The sequence below is a fragment of the Salmo salar genome, chromosome 19 (assembly GCF_965601325.2).
Source record: "Salmo salar chromosome 19, fSalSal1, whole genome shotgun sequence".
NCBI lineage: Eukaryota > Metazoa > Chordata > Actinopteri > Salmoniformes > Salmonidae > Salmo > Salmo salar.
In genome coordinates this window covers 63,127,752-63,152,623 of record NC_138309.1, presented here as the reverse complement: position 1 = coordinate 63,152,623, position 24,872 = coordinate 63,127,752, and the positions used below count along the sequence as shown (strand labels likewise).

The 24,872-nt window shown below is 44.2% G+C and overlaps 1 protein-coding gene across 1 annotated transcript; it reads left to right on the top strand.

Moving 5' to 3' along the window:
* Window positions 1-7,729: 7,729 nt before the first annotated feature.
* On the top strand, window positions 7,730-24,506 carry LOC106579169 (serine/threonine-protein kinase BRSK2). The gene is made up of 19 exons (XM_014158804.3): window positions 7,730-9,069; window positions 9,297-9,391; window positions 11,889-11,974; window positions 12,306-12,446; window positions 12,983-13,099; window positions 13,256-13,289; window positions 13,590-13,658; window positions 14,007-14,153; window positions 14,658-14,689; window positions 14,890-15,054; window positions 15,435-15,532; window positions 15,973-16,126; window positions 17,981-18,041; window positions 19,301-19,580; window positions 19,674-19,722; window positions 19,871-19,994; window positions 20,381-20,591; window positions 21,025-21,108; window positions 21,401-24,506. The coding sequence occupies exons 1-19, from the start codon at window positions 8,985-8,987 to the stop codon at window positions 21,622-21,624; spliced, it is 2,256 nt and encodes a 751-aa protein (XP_014014279.1). The 5' UTR covers window positions 7,730-8,984; the 3' UTR covers window positions 21,625-24,506.
* The last annotated feature ends 366 nt before the right edge of the window (window positions 24,507-24,872 follow it).

Sequence of the window (24,872 nt, the reverse complement as noted above, 5' to 3'; positions counted from 1 at the left end):
TAGAGCCCTTTGGTCAGCCGAGACCCCTCTAAGCTATTAGACTAAGAAAACAAGGGAGAACGTCATTATTCACTTAATGGCGAGGAATAATTGTTGACTCCTGTAACGTGTACGCTAGGAGTCAGGAAGCAAGTTCAGGGAGTGTATTTAATAAATAAATTAACATGGAACAAAAACAAAGAACACGGGTAGCATACAGACATGAACACTGGAATAGAAACAACACCTAGGGAAAGAACCAAAGGGAGTGACATATATAGGGAAGGTAATCAGGCAGGTGATGGAGTTCAGGTGAGTCTGATGAGGCGCTGGTGCGCGTAACGATGGTGACAGGTGTGTGTAATAATGAGCAGACAGGTGACTTTGAGCGCCGGCGAGAGAGTATACGTAGTAGACTCCATGATTGTGGTTTACCTGATACTTCACACAAAATATATATCATAATACCGTAAGCCACAACTGTGGTGGGATCTCCTTCTATAATTGTGTAGAAGGAGGAAACACAAACATAACGTCTTAATTGGGCCACCATGAGCCACCAGAATACCTTCAATGCCAGGGTTGGGGTCAATTCCATTAAAATTCCAGCAAATAAAGTAAACCAAATTTTACTCTTTAAAAAGCACTGAAAAGAATGAGAATTCAAATCAGAATTTCAGTGCACTTCCTGAATTGACTGGAATTGAAATGGATTGACCTCAACCCTCTTAAATTCACCTTGGCATAGATTCTACAATTGGAGGGATGTGACACCATTCTTCCACGAGAAGTTCCACCATTTGGTGTTTTGTTGATGGTGGTGTAAAATGCTGTCTCAGGCACAGCTTTAGAATCTCCCATAAGTGTACAAGCCCCCTATGCTCCTTTGAGACCCCTCTTTCAAAGTCACTGAGATCTCTTCTTCCAGCCATGGTAGCAAAAATAATAGGCCGTTGGGCATTTTTATACATGACCCTAAGCATGGGATGTTAATTGCTTAATTAACTCAGGACCAACACCTTTGTGGAAGCACCTCATTTCAATATACTTTGTATCCCTCATTTACTCAAGCGTTTCCTTTATTTTGGCAGTTACTGTACCTGTATATTTTGCTGTGTTTTGTATTTTTGTTAATTTTCTATTTGTTGTGTGTTTTGAAGTGTCCGGTATCCCTGGGATATGTGCTGTCACAATGCATATGATGCACGCATCTGTAGGCCAATTTAGAAACTGTAAAATTAGTCCATGAGCCAGACCCCCAAATGTTGGCCGTTGGGCTCACATGGGCCTAAATTATCTTCGTGATATATATTTTTTTAATTACTTCATTACCCATAATTTTATCTGCTTCCACGCCATTAAGTGATGTCATGAAAATGCATCATAATGGCTGCATCCTAATGCTTTTGGTAAAAAATCTCAAACTATATGGCTCTGCAAAACGGGTGTTGGAGGTGTCCACTCACATATCAACAACTGCATATCTCATGGCCCGCTGCCCTGTTTTCCCTACTAACAATGAAATCCTTCCAAATAATGCTGTCAAATAAGGTAAGGCTCATAATGAATCAAGTAAGCACTAGGTTTAAAACATAGGCAACAAACGTGAGCTGGTAGATTAGTCGGCCCATTCTGCAAAGGGGGAAATATAGGCTACAGTCCCACTGTCACGCCCTGACCATAGAGAGCCCTTGGTTCTCTATGGTGTTGTAGGTCAGGGCATGACTAGGGGGTGTTCTAGTCTTTCCATTTCTATGTTGGTGCTCTTAGTATGGTTCCCAATTAGAGGCAGCTGATGTTCGTTGTCTCTAATTGGGGATCATACTTAAGGGTTCCCTGTTCCCACCTGCTTTGTGGGATATTGTTTGTGTATGTGCAGGTAGCACTACGTTACTTTACGTTTCGTTGCTTCGTTTCGGCGATTGTTTGAAAGTTTCACTTAAATAAAAGATGTGGAACTCAACACACGCTGCACCTTGGTCCGGCCATTCAAACGAATGTGACAGAATATCCCACCAAACAAGGACCAAGCAGCGTGCAATGGTGGGAAAAGTGAGTTGGACCTGGGAAGATATCATGGGAGGATGCGAGACCCTTCCTTGGCGCGAGTCGCCAGGAAATCAGGAAGGACAGCGAAGACGCCGGGGACCGCGGCCACAGAAACCCCAAGAGTTTTTTGGGGGGGCACGAGGGGTGGTCGGCCGAGCCAAGGAGAGAGCCAGAGCCCGCCTGGGAGTCGATGGAGCAGTGTGAGGAGGGATATCGGAGAATGATGTTGGCTAGGAGTATGCTGCAGCACAGACGTGCTGAAGAGCGTGACACCAATCCGGTGCCATTTGAGCCTGTCAGCAGTCTGGCGAAGTCTGTGCCGGTTTCACGCATCTGGCCTCCAGTGCACCTCCCCAGTTCGGTACGTCCTGTGCCAGCTCCCCGCACTCGCCCTGAAGTGTGTGTCATCAGTCCGGTGAAACCTGTACCGGCTCCACGCACCAGGCCTCCAGTGCGCCTCCCCAGTCCGGTACGTCCTGTGCCAGCTCCCCGCACTCGCCCTGAAGTGTGTGTCTTCAGTGTGTGTCTTCGTTGCTTGTTTATTGTTTTTGTTTGAAAGTTTCACTTAAATAAAAGATGTGGAACTCAACACACATTGCGCCTTGGTCCGTCCATTCAAACGAATGTGACACCCACCTTGGATGTTCGCAACAGACATGCAGGACAATAAATACATTTGTAGCCGGCCATAACCTACTACTATACTGTTTTAATATAAATTACAAAACAGAGTCCTTGATGACAAAGGAGGCCCGGAAGAGGTGAGGCTAACTTCTGTCTTTCTGTGAAGTTCAATGGCTTCAGCAGGGACTTTGTTGAGGTTCTGCATGATTGGAGAGACATGTTGTTCATTATAATACAAAAACTTTGAACACTGAAGGATTAGGAATTCAATGGAAACATACTGATAAAGGACATTACATTACAGCAATGGCAGAGACATGCTCACCACAGTCCACATACTCCACATCCCCAACCACGAACTTACAGTGAGCTGTTGGGAGCCCTTCTCCACTCTCTACTGCTCCATGGTTGCTCACAGCTCCACCATATTCTCCTTCATCTCCCTGCAGTGCTCAATCATCACCTGGACCATGTTGACCAACTCCATCTACCTTTCCTCCATGGTTCTCCCCTGGACCTTCAGGCTGATGTCCAGGCTCTCTAATCCTCCATCACCCTTGGAGACTCCTCCCTGGCCTTGGTCCGCAAGTCCCTGGTGGTTGGGGGGGCTGAGGTTTCTCTGCTCCTGGATTGAAACATTTATAACAGGGTTCGAGGGCCACCCAAAACATTTAGTTTGGCCTTCCAGAGTCTTCCAGAATGATATTTGCCTACACTACTGTTCAAAAGTTTGGGGTCACTTAGAAATGTCAGTGTTTTCCATGAAAACATACATGAAATTAGTTGCAAAATGAATAGGAAATATAGTCAAGACGTTGACAAGGTTATAAATAATGATTTTTTTATTTAAATAATAATTGTGTCCTTCAAACTTTGCTTTCGTCAAAAATCCTCCATTTGCAGCAATTACAGCCTTGCAGACCTTTAGCATTCTAGTTGTCAATTTGTGGAGGTAATCTGAAGAGATTTCACCCTATGCTTCCTGAAGCACCTCCCACAAGTTGGATTGGCTTGATGGGCACTTCTTACATACTGTTAGCAGTTGACGTTATTCTTTAATAACACAGACCCCAAAGCAAATCAGGGGGAGGAAAATAGGTTTATTCAAATAGGACAAATCATGCTTGGAAGTAGATGGTCATTCTCCCCTGTCCTCAGTGATGCACTCCAGTGATTCTCTCCTGTGGTTCTCCCCTGTGATTATCTCCCAAGAACAAAGGGACAGGATCTAGTTTTATAACCCAGCCCTAGCCTGTGGTTGACCAATTAGAAGTCATTGCGGTACAACTGGGACAATGGCCAAATAACAAGTATCCTATTTCAGGCTCACTGTATAGACAAATTCCTCCCATGTCTCTGACCTATTGATAAATAATTCCCTATTACAGAAAAACACTATTTCCATTGATCGACTTCTCGTCCTCTTGACCTCTCGTACTCTGTCTCTGCGCTGTGTATTTATCTTCAAAATATTCTTATAGTACCATACGGTCAAGCTGCTCCCACAACAACTCAATAGGGTTGAGATCCGGTGACTGTGCTGGCCACTCCATTATAGACAGAATACCAGCGGACTGCTTCATCCCTAAATAGTTCTTGCATAGTTTGGAGCTGTGCTTTGTTTCATTGTCCTGTTGTAGGAGGAAATTGGCTCCAATGAAACGCCGTCCACAGGGTATGGTATGGCATTGCAAAATGGAGTGATAGCTTTCCTTCTTCAAGATCCCTTTTACCTTGTACAAATCTTTGACTTTACAACCACCAAAGCACCCCCAGACCATCACATTGCCTCCACCATGCTTGACAGATGGCATGAAGCACTCCTCCAGCATCTTTTCATTTTTTCTGCGTCTCACGAATGTTGTTCTTTGTGATCCGAACACCTCAAACTTAGATTGGAAAATAGTGTTATGGACAGACCAATCTTCCTCTGTCCAGTGTCTGTGTTCTTTTGCCCATCTTGATCTTTTCTTTTTATTGGCCAGTCTGAGATATGGCTTTTTCTTTGCAACTCTGCCTAGAAGGCCAGCATCCCAGAGTCGGCTCTTCACTGTTGACGTTGAGACTGGTGTTTTGCGGGTACTATTTAATGAAGCTGCCTGTTGAGGACTTGTGAGGCGTCTGTTTCTCAAACTAGACACTCTAATGTACTTGTCCTCTTGCTCAGTTGTGCACCGGGGCTTCCCACTCCTCTTTCTATTCTGGTTAGAATGTTTGGACCATGATAGTTTGTTGGTGATGTGGACACCAAGAAACTTGAAACTCTCGACCCAGTCCACTACAGCCCCGTTGATGTGAATGGGAGTGTGTTTGGCCCTCCTTTTCCTATAGTCCACAATCATCTCCTTTGCCTTGCTAAAGTTGAGGGAGAGGTTGTTGTCCTGGCACCACACTGCCAGGTCTCTGACCTCCTCCCTATAGGCTCATCGCTGTCTGTGATCAGGCCTACCGCTGTTGTGTCGTCAGAAAACTAAGCACCCCTGAGGGGCCCCAATGTTGAGGATCAGAGTGGCAGATGTGTTGTTGCCTACCCTTACCACCTGGGGACGGCCCATCAGGAAATCCAGGATCCAGTTGCAGAGGCAGGTGTTTAGTCTCAGGGTCCCTAGCTTAGTGATGAGCTGTGTGGGCACTATAGTGTTGAACGCTGATCTGTAGTCAATGAAAAGCATTCTCACATAGGTGTTCCTTTTGTCCAGGTGGGAAAGGGCAGTGTGGAGTGCGATTGAGATTGCATCATCTGTGGATCTGTTGGGGCGGTATGCGAATTGGAATGGGTTTAGGGTTTCCGGGATGATGGTGTTGATGTGAGCCATGACCAGCCTTTCAAAGCACTTCATGGCTACCAACGTGAGTGCTACGGGGCGGTAGTCATTTAGGTAGGTTACCTTTGCTTTCTTGGGCACAGAGACTATGGTGGTCTGCTTGAAACATGTGGGTATTACAGACTCGGTCAGGGAGAGGTTGAAAATGTCAGTGAAGACACTTGCCAGTTGGTCTGCACATGCTCCGAGTACACGTCCTGGTAATCTGTCTGGCCCGCGGCCTTGTGAATGTTGACCTGTTTAAAGGTCTTACTCACATTGGCTACGGAGAGTGTGAATACACAGTTGTCCAGAACAGCTGGTGGTCTCATGCAGGCTTCACTGTAGTTTGCCTCGAAGCAAGCATAAAAGGCATTTAGCCCGTCCAGTAGGCTCGCATCACTGGGCCGCTTGTGGCTGGGTTTCCCTTTGTAGTCCGTAATAGTTTGCAAGCCCTGCCACATCTGACGAGCGTCAGAGCCAATGTGGTAGGATTCAATCTTAGCCCTGTTTTAACGCTTTGCCTGTTTGATGGTGTACAAACAAAGGAATAAAACAAGCATAGGACTATATTTGGGGTACAGCAGTTGGACTAAGCTCATGAGGCATTTATAAATTACTAGCGGTACCCCGCCCCCCTCCTGCATATCAAAAATATATTTATCTGTTCAGCTTTCTGGTCTCTGGATATACCATTATTCTCTACTCCGGAGTATATCTTTTTTTTTTTATCTGTGGGGTCATGGCTTGTTTTCTACATAAAATTCAATCTTGTGAGAGGCCTATCCTGAACCCATGGTATCCATATATAGGCCTATTGAAAAACAGTATAGGCATAGCTGCAGGAAGGCCTAGTGGAGATTTGGGGAGGTAGGTAGGCTAGTGGTTAGAGTGTTGGGCTGGTAAACAAAAGGTTGCTAGATCAAATCCCCGAGCTGACAAGGCAAAAAATATGTCGTTCTGCCCTTGAACAAGGCAGTTAACCCACTGTTCCTGGCTGTTATTGTAAATAAGAAGTTGTTCTTAACTTACTTGCCTAATTACATTAAAAAAATATATGTTAGGGGAGCTGGGTGGGAGTTTATAAAATATTTTTGTAGCCTAAATACAAATAGATTAGAGCCTTCTCTTTTCAGCAATAGTCATTTGCATTCCAAACTGTTTTCCCTGCTAATGTATTTTGAAATATTGTGAAATTTAGCTGCTGTTCAATGAGGCAACCAGTTGGTACATCCTCCATTCAGGCTGCAAAGGCGTTGGTTTCCTCCTTAACTCGACTCAATGTCACCTCCGTGGGAAAAAAATATGCATACTGTCTTTAATAAAACAACATTTTACACCACCATTTTCGGATGTTGCACGTTGAGTATATTGTTCACCCCTGGTTGAATGCAGTACACAACAGAAAGTAGCATTAGCCTAGCATGGTGGCAGAAAATGTTGTTTTATTAAGGCAGCACGCATGTTTTCCCCCCGTTTTTTCCCCCACCGAGGATCCATTAAATCGAGTAAAGGAGACAACCGACGCCTGCACAGCCTGAATGGAGGTTGTATTATGTACAAACCGGTCGTCCGGGGACACTAGTGTATTACTGACTTGGGCACTTTAATTCCAGATGATAGTGAGGATCCATAGCGCTCACTAGCGGCTGGCCAGGCTACTTCATTATCAATGTGGCGTCACAAATAAATCCTGTAGACCTATTATATTTGTTTAGCAATGGAATTACATGATTACCTTTTAAAACGAATAATATTCAGTATTTGTGTCCGACATGCAATAAAACATTGTAATTGTCCATACAGCTATTGTTGTAGTAGGCTATTTGCGCCTAAATTCGAATCATAGGCCAATGTGTAGGTTATAGCCATTTGACAGAATTTCTGTTAAAAAAGAAACAGGCCTAGGCTTCATTAAATGTAGCTTGTACCTTACTAAACCTAGCCGACATTCTAATTCAGAAATCAACCAAAACTAACAGGCAGCCTATCAGTTTACATCACTGACTTTCGCATGGTCAGGTAGGGGTAATTGTTAGGCTGCTATTACCAACTTTGTCCAATACAAAAGGTGGGTAAAATGTATTGCAAAAAATATATAATCTTTACAAAAGTTAGATTCATCCACGGTAAGAACTTATTCCATCGTTCAAAACAAATGTGCTTCTGCTTGCAAAAGCAGTGCCGCATATACGATGTCTCTGAGGCGAATGCAGAGAGACGAGCGTATTTGAGGAAGATCACAGGGAGGGGTAAGAGAGAGGATGGAGAGGGAGTGGGGACCCGGATGCTGATGCGAATGAGGCGAAGGAAGACGAGAGAAAAGATCGATTTACGGCAAGAAAAGCGAAGGACTGTAAAACGGGGAGGCCCTCTCACGCAATGTGTGCAATGCTATGAAAACGTGTCGATCTAGTATGGTGTGAATACATATGCAGATATTTATTTTTCACTAGCAAATCGTTGAATTAATGATATTGGAACCGGCGAGGGAGGACACGCCAAAAGGAGAGAGAGAAGATGCTGTGATACGCTTAGCCTACTGGCAGGGCTAGAGCGAGAGGGAGGGGGAGGGTGATACGGTAAAGATGGTTGTTTTGCAAGGGACGCATCTTTCCTCTAAAAAAATCGCAACAATGTGGCTGTTGGATGAAACATATCATTTCGCGTTACAAAGAAACTTCAAAATGATCCGATTTTGACAGACGCTTAAAGACGTGGATAAACGTTAGGCTAGGCTAACCACAGTGTATGGACGCACTTGTGTGGCTAATAACTCGAAGATAACATGCTGCTCCACCTGTGATATAGGCCTGACACAGTGAATACCATTTACATCTGTCTGCATTGAACTATAAGGACGTTTTATGTTGCAATACGTTGTTTGAATGAATTGATGTAGCATCCCAATGATAGTAACCTGTTTATGATCAGGTTGCAGATAGAAAAGGAATGGTGCAGTCAAAACTAATGTTGATAAATATCTATTGATGGTTGGTGCTGCCAAACAGATAGATATTGGTACTGATCTCTGTTGATTGACCAATGTATCAAAAGCAAAGCTGTTTCAAATCTGAAAACTGACATATAGGCCTACCATGTTATCAATCTTGTCATACTTGTTATCATGATAGTTGTCGCTATTTTGAGTTTAGGCTAGTGCATAACATGATATGTGTGTCATAGCAATCCATTTACTCAGCTGTTGCCTACCTGGGATAGTTTCAGTTTCAGGATAATACTTGTCTATATCAAATGAAAGCAAAATACATGAGTCCAGAACCACCTATCCAGAAAGAAGTAAAACCACAATTCTGAATTAAGGACTTGTCCGGTCTTTAGCTCTGAATATAGACCTACAACTCCAGTCTATCTCAAAGCAGCGTTGCAATATTTTTCCTAACCATTACCATTGTTATCCAGGCTTCCTTTTTTCATCCGGGGGCGATAATTCATGAACTCCACCTAACTGTAGAGCTAGTTGTCACCATTAGCCGTTATTAAGTCGTAGCCAATAGTTAGAGCAGTATGAGTAAGGAACTGTCACTAAGTCAGTCAGCTCAATATGTTGGGCCATATCGACTGGAAAAAACACTGGGGAAGGGCCAGACAGGTGAGTTCTGAATTTCACCGTTTAACAACAACAAAAAATCAGTGTGAAAAATAATAGTGTGTTTATTATGGGATGGAGGGATGGATGGACGGGCGAGTGGGTGCAGTGGATGGGTGGATAGACGGACAGATAGATGGAAGTCATAAATGTGTTTTGTGAATGTGTTAAGACTGCGTAATACCCTGATGTTGGTCAGTGTATGGTGAGCATGTGACTCGTTCTCTCAGGCCTGGTGAAGCTTGGAGTTCACTGCATTACAGGACAGAAGATAGCCATCAAAATAGTCAACAGGGAGAAACTGTCCGAGTCAGTTCTGATGAAGGTAAGATAATGATGACGCAAATAAGGATTTCCCAGTATGATGACTACTTTTCTAAAAACGGACAACATTATGATTAACTGGCTGTTTGCAGTAGTTGGGTCTTCCAATAATATGTTTTATTTCACTTAATTTTAACATTGTCATAAAGAGCACATGTTCAACTTAATAAAAAACACTTTTTCCCATCTCAAGAGGTTAAATACAAAATGGACAATAGTAAGTGGCTATTAAGTGCCAAATAAAGTAACAAGGTTGACCGTAACAGGGTTGACGACTTCCTCTTAAATCAACCATAAATCCCCTTGTGACAGGGGAAATGGAAGCTTGTTGTGTGCAACAGGGAGGGGCAATTGAATGCAAACTTCACAAAAAATGTAAATTGCTAAAACATTTCTAGCCTGTCTATCTATGGGTAACAGCTCAGTTTCCCACCATAAAAGTAGTTCACCTGCTTTTACACAATTATTTGACCATTAGATGTTCAACATCTCTTTTGAAAAAATATATTTAGATAGGATTAGTTTCACCATATTAAAACATCAGTTCATGTAACAGGGTTGGCCTGTTGAGGACAGACGCCAATATCCAACGGTAGAGCGTTGCGCGAAATACAAAAACCTCAAAAAGGCTATAATTTCAATTTTTCAAACATATTCCTATTTTACACCATTTTAAAGACAAGACTCTCATTAATCTAACCACATGTCTGATTTCAAAAAGGCTTTACAGCGAAAGCAAAATATTAGATTATGTTATGCGAGTACACAGCCAAAAATAATCACACAGCCATTTTCCAAGCAAGCATATATGTCACATAAACCCAAAACACAGCTAAATGAAGCACTAACCTTTGATGATCTTCATCAGATGACACTCCTAGGACATTATGTTATACAATACATGCATGTTTTGTTCAATCAAGTTCATATTTATATCCAAAAACAGCTTTTTACATTAGCATGTTATGTTCAGAACATGCATTCCCACCCAAAACTTCCGGTGAATTTACTAAATTACTCATCATAAACGTTGACAAAATACATAACAAATATTTTAAGAATTATAGATACAGAACTCCTTTATGCAATCGCTATGTCAGATTTTATAATAGCTTTTCGGCGAAAGCACATTTTGCAATATTCTGAGTACATAGCTCAGCCATCACGGCTAGCTATTTTGACACCCGCCAAGTTCGGGGCTCACTAAACTCAGAATTACTATTAGAAAAATGGTATTACCTTTGCTGATCTTCGTCAGAATGCACTCCCAGGACTGCTACTTCAACAACAAATGTTGTTTTTGTTCCAAATAATCCATAGTTATGTCCAAATACCTCCATTTTGTTCATGCGTTCAGGTCACTATCCAAAGGGTAACGTGCGAGCGCATTTCGAGACAAAAAAATTCGAAATGTTCCTTTACCGTACTTAGAAGTATGTCAAACGCTGTTTAAAATCAATTTTTATGGTATTTTTCTCATAAAATAGCGATAATATTCCAACCGGACAATAGTGTTTTCATTCAAAGAGAAAAAGAAAAAACATCATGGTCGTGGGACCGCGCATTTCCAATCTCTTTGTCACTAGGCAGACCACTGACAAACTGTGCTAGTATACTCTGCCCAGAGACAGGAGACGCCTCAATCTGCTTTCTGAAGGCTTTAGAGAGCCAATGGAAGCCTTAGAAAGTGCTTCGTAACAGCTCAGATACTGTAGTTTCGATAGAGAACCAAAAGAAGAACTACAAATTTACAGACAGGCCACTTCCTGCTTGGGATCTTTTCAGGTTTTTGCCTGCCATATGAGTTCTGTTATATTCACAGACACCATTCAACCAGTTTTAGAAACTTCAGAGTGTTTTCTACCCAAATCTACTAATAATATGCATATTCTCGTTTCTGGGCAAGAGTAGTAACCAGTTTAAATCGGGTACGTTTTTTTCATCCTGCCGTGAAAATACTGCCCCCTATCCACAACAGGCTTTAGTTAAAATAAGGGACAGGGTTTTTTTTTTTTTACCTTAAAATGAATCACTAATAATGTATTTTATTGTATTTACTTTACTTACTTACGTAGGCGTATGCTGAAATTCAGCTTTTAGTGGCAAATGTGTACAATTCCAAATAAACCTTAAAAAAAAAAAATATATATATATATATATATATATGTGTGTGTGTAACTTTAATGCAGTATACATAGTAATTACTGTTAGGAATAGTAATGAAATTACATGCATGCAAAGGCTCTTCAACAACATATTTTATCAAGTATGCATTAAGAGTGAACACTGGAATGTAAATTCCTCTACAATTTTATATCACTCTCTTCCCCCCTCTCTCTTTCTATCCCCATCTCTTCTCTCCCTCCCTATATCCCCCCTCTATCTCCCTCTCTCACTTTATCTCTCTCTCTCTCTCTCTCTCCCCCTCTCTCTCCCACTCTCCCCATCTCTCTCCCACTCTCCCCATCTCTCTTTCTAACCCCCCTGTCTCTGTCTAGGTGGAGAGGGAGATTGCCATCCTGAAGCTAATTGAGCATCCGCATGTGTTGAAGCTGCATGACGTTTACGAGAATAACAAATACCTGTGAGTTCATTCATTGTACATTCAGGTGCGCCCCGCGGCTCTGCCTGTGCCCTGTAGCTCTAGACCCGTGGGTGTAATGTGTAAATATTAATCAAAGGACTGTATAAATCTGCTGCGTCTCTCTCTTGAAGTCTGCAGCTTTCTGCCATCAAATCTCCCAATGACTTCAGTGCATGTTCTACGCAAATATCCTAATTACACAAGCCTGTCCTCAAGTTAGGATTCAATCCTCTTTGAATTCTTGCTCAACTTCCCTCCCTCCCTCCCTCTCTCTCTCTCTCTCTCTCTCTCTCTCCCCTCCCTCCCTCCCTCCCTCCCTCCCTCTCTGTAGGTACCTGGTGTTAGAGCATGTGTCAGGTGGGGAGTTATTTGACTACCTGGTGAAGAAGGGCAGGCTGACACCTAAAGAGGCCAGGAAGTTCTTCCGACAAATCATATCGGCCCTGGACTTCTGTCACAGTCACTCTATCTGGTAAACGACTCTATTCATGTACAAAACTTATTGTGTGTGTGAGTGGCCTGTGTCGTCCAGCGGTTAGAGCCTCTACTAACTTCCATGTCTTTCCTCTACTGTCCTATTGTTCAATAAAGGCACAACAAATATGAAATGATTGGGACTGCCCACTTTTTAAAAAATGTAGCATTTAAAAAATAAAGTATAACTTAGCAGCGCCTGATTGAGCTTGCCTGGTGCAATGGAAAAACTTGATTAGTCCCAAAAGTGAAAACCCTGCCCAACTTGCTCTCCAGGCTCAATCAAATGGTCTGGTGTGGTCTCATTGTTTTTATGCTTCCTTATGAGTAATTCCAGTCTATTCACGCCATCCGTCAATATCTCACTAATAATGTCATTTTATTCGAATCTATGATATTTTACTCGCTCAGTGTTTTAATGCTTACTTCAGTAGATAATTCAAGGTCTCACTAATAAATGAATTATATTCCGTCCTATCCTATCCCACTCAACTCTACTCTGCTCTACGCTGCTCTATTCACGCCATCCCACAGTCACAGGGACCTGAAGCCGGAGAACCTGCTCCTGGATGAGAAGAACAACATCCGCATCGCAGACTTCGGCATGGCCTCCCTACAGGTGGGGGACAGCCTGCTGGAGACCAGCTGTGGGTGAGTATGCTGTGTGTGCGTGCGGGTGTTTGTGTCTGTGTGTGTGTGTGTGTGTGTGTGTGTCTGTGTGTGTGCATGCAGTACGTATGTGTGTGTGTGTCTTATGTGCTGGTAAAAGCTCGCATCTTCTCAAGGCCTCACTTCTATCCATTTCAGATCCCCACACTATGCCTGTCCAGAAGTGATCCGGGTAGGTTCCTTCTCATCTTCCCTTTTTGTTATTTTAAGTGTCTAAGATCATCCAACCAAGTGAGATATAGAAATGTAATGATTGATAAGGTAAGAGTTTACTGATACCAACATGTGTATGTAGGGAGGGATACATGTTGCATAGTACACATCTCTCTCTCTCTCTCTCTCTCTCTCTGATTCTCTCTGTCTCTCTGATTCGCTCTCTCTCTCTTTGTCTCTCTCTGATTTGCTCTCTCTCTCTCTGATTCGCTCTCTCTCTCTCTGTCTCTCTCTGATTCGCTCTCTCTCTCTCTATCAGGGAGAGAAGTATGATGGTCGCAGGGCAGATGTGTGGAGCTGCGGAGTCATCCTCTTTGCTCTGCTGGTGGTGAGAAAGTGTCCCGTTTGCCCTCTTTGCTTACGTCTTACACCTACCCAATCCTTTCAGATGGAGAGGAGGGGCTAGGGGTCCATTTGGAATTGAGTATTTGTGGAATTGGGTTGTAACCTTGTGACCCAAAGTAACTGCTTGGCACAAATGAAGCCTAGCCCTCGACTAAAAAGTATGTTCAATGGAGATTCGCCATTGAAGGAGCTTCTTTGTCCAAGACTAGGTTTAACCTGTGTCTGGATAACCAGCCCAACATGTGTTTGTATGTGTAGTCACGCCTCCCATTCCTTGTAAAAGGGCCTATTTAACAGGAACGTCCCTGTTCCCCTGTCCTCTCCTCTGTAGGGTGCCCTACCATTTGACCATGACAACCTGCGTCAGCTCCTTGAGAAGGTGAAGAGCGGGGTGTTCCACATGCCCCACTTCATCCCCCCGGACTGCCAGGCCCTGCTCAAAGGCATGATTGAGGTCGACCCCGACAAGAGGCTCACGGTACGAGAGAGGAGGATAGGCAGGCAGAGGGGAAGGGGGAGAAGGAGGTAGGGAGGGAAAGGTTAACCCCCGACAAGAGGCTCACGGTACGAAAGTGTGTGGGGTGGGTGGGGGGGGGATGAAGGAGGGAGAGGAAAGAGAGAGGGAAAAAGGGATGAAGGGGGACAAGGAGGGAGAGGTCAGGGGAAGGGAGACGGAGGGGTGAGAAGGAAAAGGGGACGAGGGTGATCCCAACTGAGGATTTAGCATACCGTATTCAATGAGGTTTTTCAATGACGTCTTTGAGGGTCGCATCCAAAATGGCACCCTATTTGAATATGCTGCCCTTTGGGAACGAACAAGATGAGATTGAGATGCCTAAAATGTAGGCAAAAGTGATGAGGGAATCTCTTTCCAATTCCAAAAGTCAGGCCCAGCAGGAATTGTTTACACCTTGCGCTAGCAGCCATCTGTGTCTTGGAGCAGACTGTACTAACCGTTCCATCTGCCCTCTCGCCCTTCCAGCTAGAGGCCATCCAGAAGCACACCTGGTATCAGTAAGTATGGATTAGTTTGGTCTGCCTTTGAATTATAAATAGGGAGGCATTGGGAATTTGAAGTTGATGCCAAGCATTGTGTATGGTGCCCAGTGTTTTGGGTCACTAACATGGGGGTGTGTGTCTTTGTGTGTGTGTGTGGTGCGTGTATCTGTTTGTCTGCGTGTGTGTGTGTGTGTGTGTGTGTGTGTGTGTCTCAGGTCGGGTCGTAATGAGCCTTGTCCTGAGCAGCCCGCTCCCAGGCGGGTGTGTGTGGGGCGCATCCTGTCGCTGACCGAGTTGGACCCGGACGTGCTGGACAGCATGCACTCTTTGGGCTGCTTCAGAGACCGCGGGAAACTCACCCGCGACCTGCAGTGTGAAGAGTACGTGTGGGTGTGGGGTGTGTGTGGGTGTGGGTATGGCATGTGTCTTCTCTCACATTTCTCTCTTTGTCATCTGTCTCTTTCTTTTGTTGTTTTGTCTAGCTGGACCCATGTCCACCTTTTGTGTCTTCTTTCTTCTTGTGTTCAACCTGTCTCTCGTCTTGCTACCTTCCTCCAAATTGTATTCCTGAATTGAAATCGTTCTACACAAATCTCCCCTTGACGTTCGTTTTGCGATTTACGAGAAAGTCCAAGTGCGTATCTCAAGATTCAACTCCCTCCCTCCCTCCCTCCCTCCCTCCCTCCCTCCCTCCCTCCCTCCCTCCCTCCCTCCCTCCCTCCCTCCCTCCCTCCCTCCCTCCGTCTCTCCCTCCCCCCAGAGACAACCAGGAGAAGATGATCTATTATCTCCTGTTGGACAGGAAAGAGCGTTACCCCAGTTACGAGGATGAGGATCTGCCGCCCCGAAATGACGTAGGTGAGTCCCTAGGTGTCAGGAGCGAGCCACTGACCGCACTGACTTGACTCCGTCCCTGTCTGGTCCGCTGTCTTCCTCCTGCCCCTCTTGTCTCTGTGACTCGGTGTGCACCTCGCTCCTGCTTCTCCTCGGACCCACCTTTTAAACCTAATTCCTCATTTTGCCGTGCGAATCTGGATACTGATGCATATGAGTGTGGGGTAGAAGTGTGTTTGGGGAAAGGCGTGTTGTGTGTTTGGGTTGTGTATCTGTGTGTGTGTGTGTGTGTGTGTGGGGGGGGGTTAGGTGTGTGTAGGGGCTGCCTGTGTGTGTGTGTCGGGATATTTTGAGTAGTTGTGATAGCCTTACTATGTACATTGTATGTTCTGATTAGGTGGGTGTGGGGGTGTTGGGGTGGCTCTTACTGCGTAATGGACTAACTCCGCCCTGGTGTCCCTCAGCGGACCCCCCTCGTAAGCGCGTGGACTCTCCCATGCTGACGCGTCATGGCCGCTGCCGCCCGGAGAGGAAGAGCCTAGAGGTGTTGAGTGTGACCGAACAGGGGTCTCCCACCCCGACCCGCAGGGCCCTGGACACGGCCGCACACAGCCAGAGGTACTGGAGGGGTGTCACACACATGATCGGCAAACACACAAAAAAAGGCAAATGCAGGCCCACGCTCACAAAGACAGACAGGCACACACACACACACACACACACACACACACACACACACACACACACACACACACACACACACACACACACACACACACATATACACACACACACACATAAACACATATTACATATGTACTAGCCAAAAACATTTTGTTAGCCACATACAGTGCATTCAGAAAGTATTCAGACCCCTTGACTTTTTCCACATTTTGTTACGTTACAGCCTTATTCTTAAATTGATTCAATTGTATTTTTTCCTCATCAATCTACAGACAATACCCCATAATGACAAAGCAAAAACAGGTTTTTAGAAATGTTTGCAAATATATTAAAAATACAAAACTGAAATATACATTTACCTAAGTACTCAGACCCTTTACTCAGTACTATGTTGAAGAACCTTTTGCAGCGATTACAGCCTCAAGTCTTCTTGTGTGTGACGCTACAAGCTTGGCACACCTGTATTTGGGGAGTTTTCCCATTCTTCTCTGCAGATCCTCTCAAGCTCTGTCAGGCTGGATGGGGAGCGTCGCTGCACAGCTATTTTCAGGGATGTTCAATCGGGTTCAAGTCCGGGCTCTAGCTGGGCCACTCAAGGACATTCAGAGACTTGTCCTGAAGCCACTCCTGCGTTGTCTTGGCTGTGTGCTTACGATCATTGTCCTGTTGGAAGGTGAACCTTCGCCCCAGTCTGAGGTCCTGAGCGCACTGGAGCAGGTTTTCATCAAGGATCTCTTTGTACTTTGCTCTGTTCATCTTTCCCACGATCCTGACTAGTCTCCAAGTCCCTGCCGCTGAAAAACATCCCCACAGTATGATGCTGCCACCACCATGCTTCACCGTAGGGATGGTGCCAGGTTTCCTCCAGGCTTGACACTTGGCATTCAGGCCAAAGAGTTCAATCTTGGTTTCATCAGACCTGAGAATCTTGTTTATCATGGTCTGACTCCTTTAGGTGCCTTTTGGCAAACTCCAAGCGGGCTGTCATGTGCCTTTTACTGAAGAGTGTCTTCCATCTGGCTACGCTACCATAAAGACCTGATTGGTGGAGCACTGCAGAGATGGTTGTTCTTCTGGAAAGTAACTCTGGAGCTCTGTCAGAGTGACCATTGTGTTCTTGGTCACCTCCCTGATCAAGGCCCTTCTCTCCCGATTGCTCAGTTTGGCCGGGCGGGCAGCTCTAGGAAGAGTCTTGGTGGTTCCAAACTTCTTCCATTTAAGAATGATGGCCACTGTGTTCTTGGGGACCTTCAATGCTGCAGAAATATTTTGATACTCTTCCCTAGATCTGTGCCTCTTCACAATCCTGTCTCGGAGCTCTACGGACAATTCCATGGCTTGGTTTTTGCACTGATGTACACTGTTAACTGTGGGACCTTATATAGACAGGTGTGCGCCTTTCCAAATCATGTCCAGTCAATTGAATTTACCACAGGTGGACTCTAATCAAGTTGTAGAAACATCTCAAGGATAATCAATGGAAACAGGATGCACCTGAGCTCAATTTCGAGTCTCATAGCAAAGGGTCTGAATACTTATGTAAATAAGGTATTTCTGTTTTTTCCTTTTAATAAATTAGCAAACATTTCTAAAAACCTGTTTTTGTTTTGTCATTATGGGGTATTTTGTGTAGATTGATGAGGGAAAAAAAATATTTGAGCAATTTTAGAATAAGTCTGTAATGTAATTTTATTTGTCACATTTTACTTGATGGTAAAATATATTTCGTTCTCTTCACCTTTATGGTGATGACCTTTGACCTTATGACCTCTTGTGACCCCTCTACAGGTCTCGGTCAGTCAGTGGGGCATCCACCGGCCTCTCCTCCAGCCCTCTCAGCAGTCCCAGGGTAAGAGGCTTGTTGGCCAACGCTTTTAACATCCACTCTGAAATGATCAAGTATACAACATTGACTCTGAACTGTCTTTTCATATACAGTATATGTCAGATAATGGTTGTCTTTTTTGCAACGTTCAAAGATTTATTGACGATTTTAACATTGCTTTAACATTGCGTTAATGTTGCTATAACGCTTCCTCTAACTCACTCAAGCTCCTTGGTCATTCTGAGCCATTTTACATGTCATACCACACTATCAGAATAATTCTCACTCATTTGGAGTTTCTTTGGCATTTCTCTTCCTTTTCTTCTTTCTCTACACCACACTTTCTAGAATATATGGCACAACTTTAAAACGTGCATATTTTGTAAAGCAACACAGCACATAAAGTAAAGTTAAAGCATGTTTAGGGTTGCAGAGATGTAAGATATATTTTGCACCTCTCCTTGTTGATCATCGTTGGTAGTCATTGTTGGTTTAAGGTTTAAAAAAAACTAACATTTTAGTTGTGTTCCACTGTAACCGTGAAAATGTCAACATACTAGTTGAATTAATATTTTCCGGATCAGCAAAAGCAGAAACAGAGTCATAATGTATTGCTTACGCCATTTTGTAGTTTTTGTCTTCTATACTATTTCTGACATGGAGGGATTTTTGTGTGCTGGGTTATCTAAAGTGTTAGCTGAAAGTGATACAAAAAAAGAGTGAGGTTGGAACATAAATGGCTAAATGCAGGGTCAGAACTAATGCTTTTACAATCAGTTATACAAACAGCTCACACCATCAGTGCAGTTTCTTCACCATCATTCAAGAAGCACTCCTTTGTCATAACCCATAACACTCATTTCCATCCCTCTTTTTCCATTTTCCCATCCCTCTCTTTCTCTTCTTCTTTTCCATCCCCCCAGTCCTATCAGAGCCCTGTCTTCACGTTCAGCCAATCAGACGTCACTACCACCACCCCTCACACTAAGGACCCATCCAAACCAGGAAGTGCTACCACGCCTCGGTCGGCCCGAGCCCACGACAAAGCCAAAGCGGCCCAGAACCCCAAAACCCAGACCCTGCCCACCACTACCAAGGGCGGTCCTGCCACCAATCGGCCCCACCTCCAGCCCATCAAGTCTCTCCCTATCCACAACTCACCCTCCCGCTCGCCCTCCCCCCTCCTCTCACCCATCCCCCGCTTCTTCTTCTTCCCCTCACCCTCCGTGCTCAAGTCGGTCACTAAGAGCTTCTACCCCAACTCTACCCACTCTGTGTCGCAGGTCACCCCCCAGGGCTCTCCGCTGCCCACCCCCATGGGCACCCCCGTCCACCACCCCCACCACCCCTCCTCCTCCACCCCTCCCTCCAACTCCTCCTCGTCCTCCTCCTCACGGGCGGAGGGAGGCGGAGGGGTGGGCTCCCTGTCCCTGACTCCACCCTCCAGCCCCGGGGGGAGTGGCGGCATGGCGGCTAGCAGCTCGGCCCACTGGAGGACCCGTCTTAACTCGTTCAAGAACAACTTGCTGGGCTCACCCCGCTTCCACCGCCGCAAGATGCAAGGTAACAACGTAGCAATAGATTTTAAACCATTTCAATTGAGTTTGAGCAAATTAGCATACAGAGCTACATGGAACAAATGTCCTGTTTTCTCAGTACCCACATTAGAGGACATGTCCAGCCTGACCCCAGAGTCCAGCCCTGAGTAAGTCATACACACACACACACACACACTCATGAACATGCCTCCCAGATGCCCTATGCCGAGGACCAACTCATTTTACCTCGCCACAACCGTCTCTTTGTGTGTCTGTCTGTTTGTCCGTCTGTGTATGTGCGTCATGCTCCCTCAGGCTGGCTAAGAAGTCGTGGTTTGGGAACTTCATCAGCCTGGAGAAGGAGGAGCAGATCTTCGTGGTGATCAGAGACAAGCCGCTGAGCTCTGTCAAGGCAGACATCGTCCACGCCTTCCTCTCTGTGAGTATCTGACTCGGCACTGATCATCCTGAGTTAACAATGTCCGAGACTTGTCTTGAGAAAGGCCTACATTCTAGCTAGTAGTTTTTTTTTAATCACACTTCAGTCCTAGTAATATGGTAATGTTTTTGAAGTGTTAGGAATTTCTTTTCAATATATTTTTTATATTTTCAATACAATCCGTTTTATTGACAGAAAAACGTGTCGATGTGGCTAAAACGGAAGAGTTCAACTCTCTCTCGATCATTCTCTCTACTACCCCCATCTCACATTGACCCTCTTTATCTGTCTCTACCTCTTTTACTTTCTCTACCCTCCTTTCCTTTCTTTTCATTACCCCACATATTTATCCCTCCCTTTACTTACCCTATCCAACCCCGGCCCAGATCCCCTCCCTCAGCCACAGCGTCATCTCCCAGACCAGCTTCAGGGCCGAGTATAAGACCTCCGGCGGCCCCTCCGTCTTCCAGAAGCCTGTGAAGTTCCAGGTGGACATTGCCTTCTCCGAGGGAGAGAGAGAGCGGGAGAGGGAGAAAGCCGAGCGGGAGGGCAAGAGAGAGGCGGGCATCTACAGCGTGACATTCAGCCTCATATCAGGCGAGTGGAGCTTGGAATGGAAAGGACAGGTGTTCATTCTAATGCTGTTAGTTGGTGATTGACAGCATCTGGTTTATATGGTGGATTGGATTGTTACAGTTCATGCAAATGAATTAAAGTAGGGCAGGTTTGTTATGGTGGAAGGGAGAGCTTTGGCTGTGCTTTTGGTATATGCTACTGTGCAAAGTGTGTGTGTGTGTGTGTGTCTGTGTGTGTCTGTGTGTCTGTGTGTGTGTGTGTGTGTGTGTGTGTGTGTGTGTGTGCGGTGCAGGTGTGTGTGTCTTCATTGCTGGTAAAAGCTTTCATCTTCTCAATGCCTTTGTGTGTGTGTGTGTGTGTGTGTGTGTGTGTGTGTGTGTGTGTGTGTGTGTGTGTGTGTGTGTGTGTGTGTGTGTGTGTGTGTGTGTGCGCGTGCTTGCGTGCGTGCTTGCAGGTCCTAGTCGCAGGTTCAAACGAGTGGTGGAGACCATACAGGCCCAGCTTCTCAGCTCCCACGATCAGCCCATGGGGGTCTCTGGTGAGTCACACACATTCTGTTACTCACACACACTGTTTTCCCACATCCAGGTTCATGTCATGATAACTTAAATTAATAATCCATCATTTGCTTTGTAAATTATTGAAATTGTTATAATTGTTTGTATATGTTTACAAATAATGAAATGAATGTATTTATAGTATGCGCACTATTAATAGTTGATTCATTATTTGTGAAGATTATTATAGTGTTTACCGCACATTCTTACACACACTGGTTTCACCTACATGAATGGAGTCACTGTATTCTCTCTCCCTCTCTCTCTCTTCAGACCCCTTCCCAGACGAGAAGAACAGTCGGCCCCACGGTACCCCCACCCGCCAGAACTCCCGGCGCTCCGAGGGCGGGGGCGACCGGTGCGAGTGGGGCGAGCGAGGGGACGGAGGAGGCATCGGAGGCGGCATCGGAGGCAGTGGGGGGGTCCTGCAACGCCGAGGCTCCGGGAAGGAGAGGACCCGACTACTGTCCTCCAATGGAACACAGTCCCAACCCTGAGAGAGAGAGAGAAGAGAGAGAGAGGAGAGAGAGAGAGAGAGAGAGAGAGCAAAAGACAGTGAGAGAGAGCGAGAAAGAGGGAGCAAAACAACAGAGAGAGAGAGAGAGAGAGAGAGAGAGAGAGAGAGAGAGAGCAAAAGACAGAGCGAGAGAGAGAGAAACCAATCGGGTAGCAGGTGTCCAAACTCCATTGGTGAAAAAAATAAGACATTGTTATCAGACAAAACCCAAACCCTTCACAAACCATGAGATACACAGTACCTCCCATTCCACCCCCAGAAGATGTCTCAACCAGATGCTTTTAGCCTGAACACAAGCTGATATTTTTTTCTGCTTTTCACCTGTGTTAAAATATACATTCATGTTGATTCACTGAATCAAGCAGGGATCCCATTCAAACCAGTAATAAAACAAAAACATTTTTCCAAAGGGGATACAATAGATGAGCCGGACACAGCACAGGTCAATCTAGGAACTTTGAAGAAGCGCTAATTTGCATGCCAATTAGCCAGTCATTACGATAAAGGATGTTTGATTTCGATTATAAGATCTGCTAGCATACCATTCCTTTGCAATAACTCAAGCAAAAAGTTAAGAACGGTTTAAACAATCCTGGGATGGTACTCAAAAATACACAACCCCCCCCCCCCCCCTTCCCGTACCTCTACCCCTCAGCAGCGTAACTGAAAAGGATACCCGATGAGTACCTTGATGTGCCCAACATTGTACGTACATTTACTCAAAAGACAATGAAAGATGATGGAGACAAGTAGAACCCTCTTGCTTATTATCACAGACCACCCATTCCAGAAGTTAGAACCGGCTGCCAGTTCAATGAATGACTTGGGCGACAACACCTTAAGATCCTGTTTTAAAAGGGAGAAATTAGGTCCTTAAAAAAAAAAGAAGGCATTTCAACATTGTCTTCTTTTGCGGTAAAGAAATGAAAATTAAGCTAACTAAGTGAATGTGAAAAATATTTTTTTATTTAGGTTTAGTTAAGATGATGTAGTTATTGATTTTGAGGTTGGCGCTATCAGCGGAGATATAGGAGAGGAACTACAACAGGAAGATTTGACATCCTCGACATATCTCCTCCAGTATCTGAATGTGGAACCCGAGCCGATGGGAATTTGAGCGGAAGTCAGAACGAAGTCACCATTGATGTATTTGGAATTTTTTTTGTATTTTATTTTTACTCAGAGACAAATACAATGTAACCAAGATGTATGCGTCGTCGGAAACCTTTGCTCTGAAGAAAAGTATTTTTGATTTGAAGAGAAATATGAAAATATATTGAGAAAAAAAACATGGGCAAATAGTTACATGGATTGGACTTCCACTGTCTGTCCCTGACTCAATGAGGAGAGAATTCCAGACCTATGGATTAGACAAACTCCATCTGAGCTTGTCTCATATCACCACACTATTCACATATTGACTCCAAACATAAATTTCAACACTCATTGATCGATGGACATTCTCATGAAGCTGTACTCAAAATGCTGACGTATTACTCCTTGTTATCGAAGACTTAAAAAAGGCTAACAAATGATAGCCCTTCTGCCATCACCAATGAGCCAAGTGATCCATCCTCTGCACCCGCGTCACCTTATATCACCGCTCTACAAGCAAACGTAGCTGTTTTGACGATCATGTATTACAACAGTATTATGTGATAGAAACTAGACACATTACCAGCCAGTCTTCCTTACTGCACAATATGCAACAGATGCAGAATGTTTTGAGATTTTCCATTTCCTTGTTTATGTATTTACGTATTTATTTACTTATTTATTTACTGTTATGTATTTATTGATATATAATTTATTTATGTGGGAAATGTATCTTGCACCAACAGAAATATATCAGGAGCTAGGGATATAATGTTTTTCTTGTCAAGATAATTTTTTCTTTGATTTCTTTATCTTTCCCATGACACCATTTTTTGGGGGGGGGATCATGAACTTACAACATTTACATTCCTTCCCAGCATTCTGTCTAAATGTTAGTGTTTTAGTTTCTATTGTATGAATTAGTTTATATATTTTACGTTCTGTTCAGGGTCGTATTCACTAGGAATGAAATGGAAGCAAACGGACCGAAACAGGGAGGGACTACCTGATGTTGTCCAATGAGATACACTGTTTTTTTTGTTTGCAAAGTGTTTCGCTACGGTGTGCACTAATGAATACGACCCAGTTCTGATTATGGGATTGTAAGAGTTGAGTCAATGACTGAGTCGGGGGTTTACATTTCAGATCTGTTGCACCACCTGTGACCAGGTTACAGGCAAAGAGATGCGAGGGACTCTTTAAACATTCTGTATAAAGTGACTGAGCCAGCAATGAGCACATTGCTCTAGCAAGCTCAACTGTCCACATTCATTGACAGACACGAGCACGCCACCATCATACACCTTTCCTCGACAACATCAAACGCTCACACTGCTCCCATGTCTTTCTTTATGCTTTTCCCCTTGACCTGATGCGTCTGTCATCACCGGGTACAGCCATCGTTGTGCGGATCGCTTGACTTCGAGAGAGACCACGCTGTACAAGTCGGGGGCGTCACTGTCGCTATTCACCTTTATGATTGTTCACTGTCATTTTCATCATCTCCATCATCATCATCATCACCAAGATCATTATATTCATCATCCTTACTCTAGCTAAGATTGTAAACTATTGTCCATTGCTAAGGGTCAGTAGAATAAGGTGTTAAAAAAAAGAAATGTCTGTATCATAATTTAAATATAAAAGTGCACTATTATAACTATTGCCTGTGATAAAAAAATGAAACAATTATGGTTGAATTGATGGTCAAAATAAAGAGACATCCACCTTATTGTTATGATTATAATAATAAACTCTAAAATAGTGTGTCTGTTGTGTCCTTTGGGTTTCCAGCTAGATGTTCCAAAATGAATTTGTAGTAAATTGAAACACATAAATAATTTACAAAATCCACATTAAAGTGTAGGAGTCATGAGTTTTTACTCACCAAAGTAACAACACAGTGTGGTCAAAGACTTAGTAACTTAGTTGTAGTCACCATCTGGTTACCTATAACTACAAACAGTTCTTTTTTTATATTTATTAACTGATTTCCAGATACCTTCTAAACTACCTACAATGCACTATTTATCAACGTCATTTGGAGAATTTACCTTGCGTTAGCTAGCTAGCTTGAGTTAGCCACTAGCCATGCAGACTGAGTGTTGGCAGTGGTGAGCTACAATCCACCAA

Excerpts from the sequence above, each read along its gene's own strand:
- LOC106579169 (XM_014158804.3), top strand. The coding sequence starts at position 8,985 with ATGAGTAAGGAACTGTCACTAAGTCAGTCAGCTCAATATGTTGGGCCA. Across the intron at positions 18,042-19,300 it reads GCCCTCTCAGCAGTCCCAGG|GTCACCCCCCAGGGCTCTCC; the intron begins GTAAGAGGCTTG and ends TCTGTGTCGCAG. Across the intron at positions 21,109-21,400 it reads TCAGCCCATGGGGGTCTCTG|ACCCCTTCCCAGACGAGAAG; the intron begins GTGAGTCACACA and ends CTCTCTCTTCAG.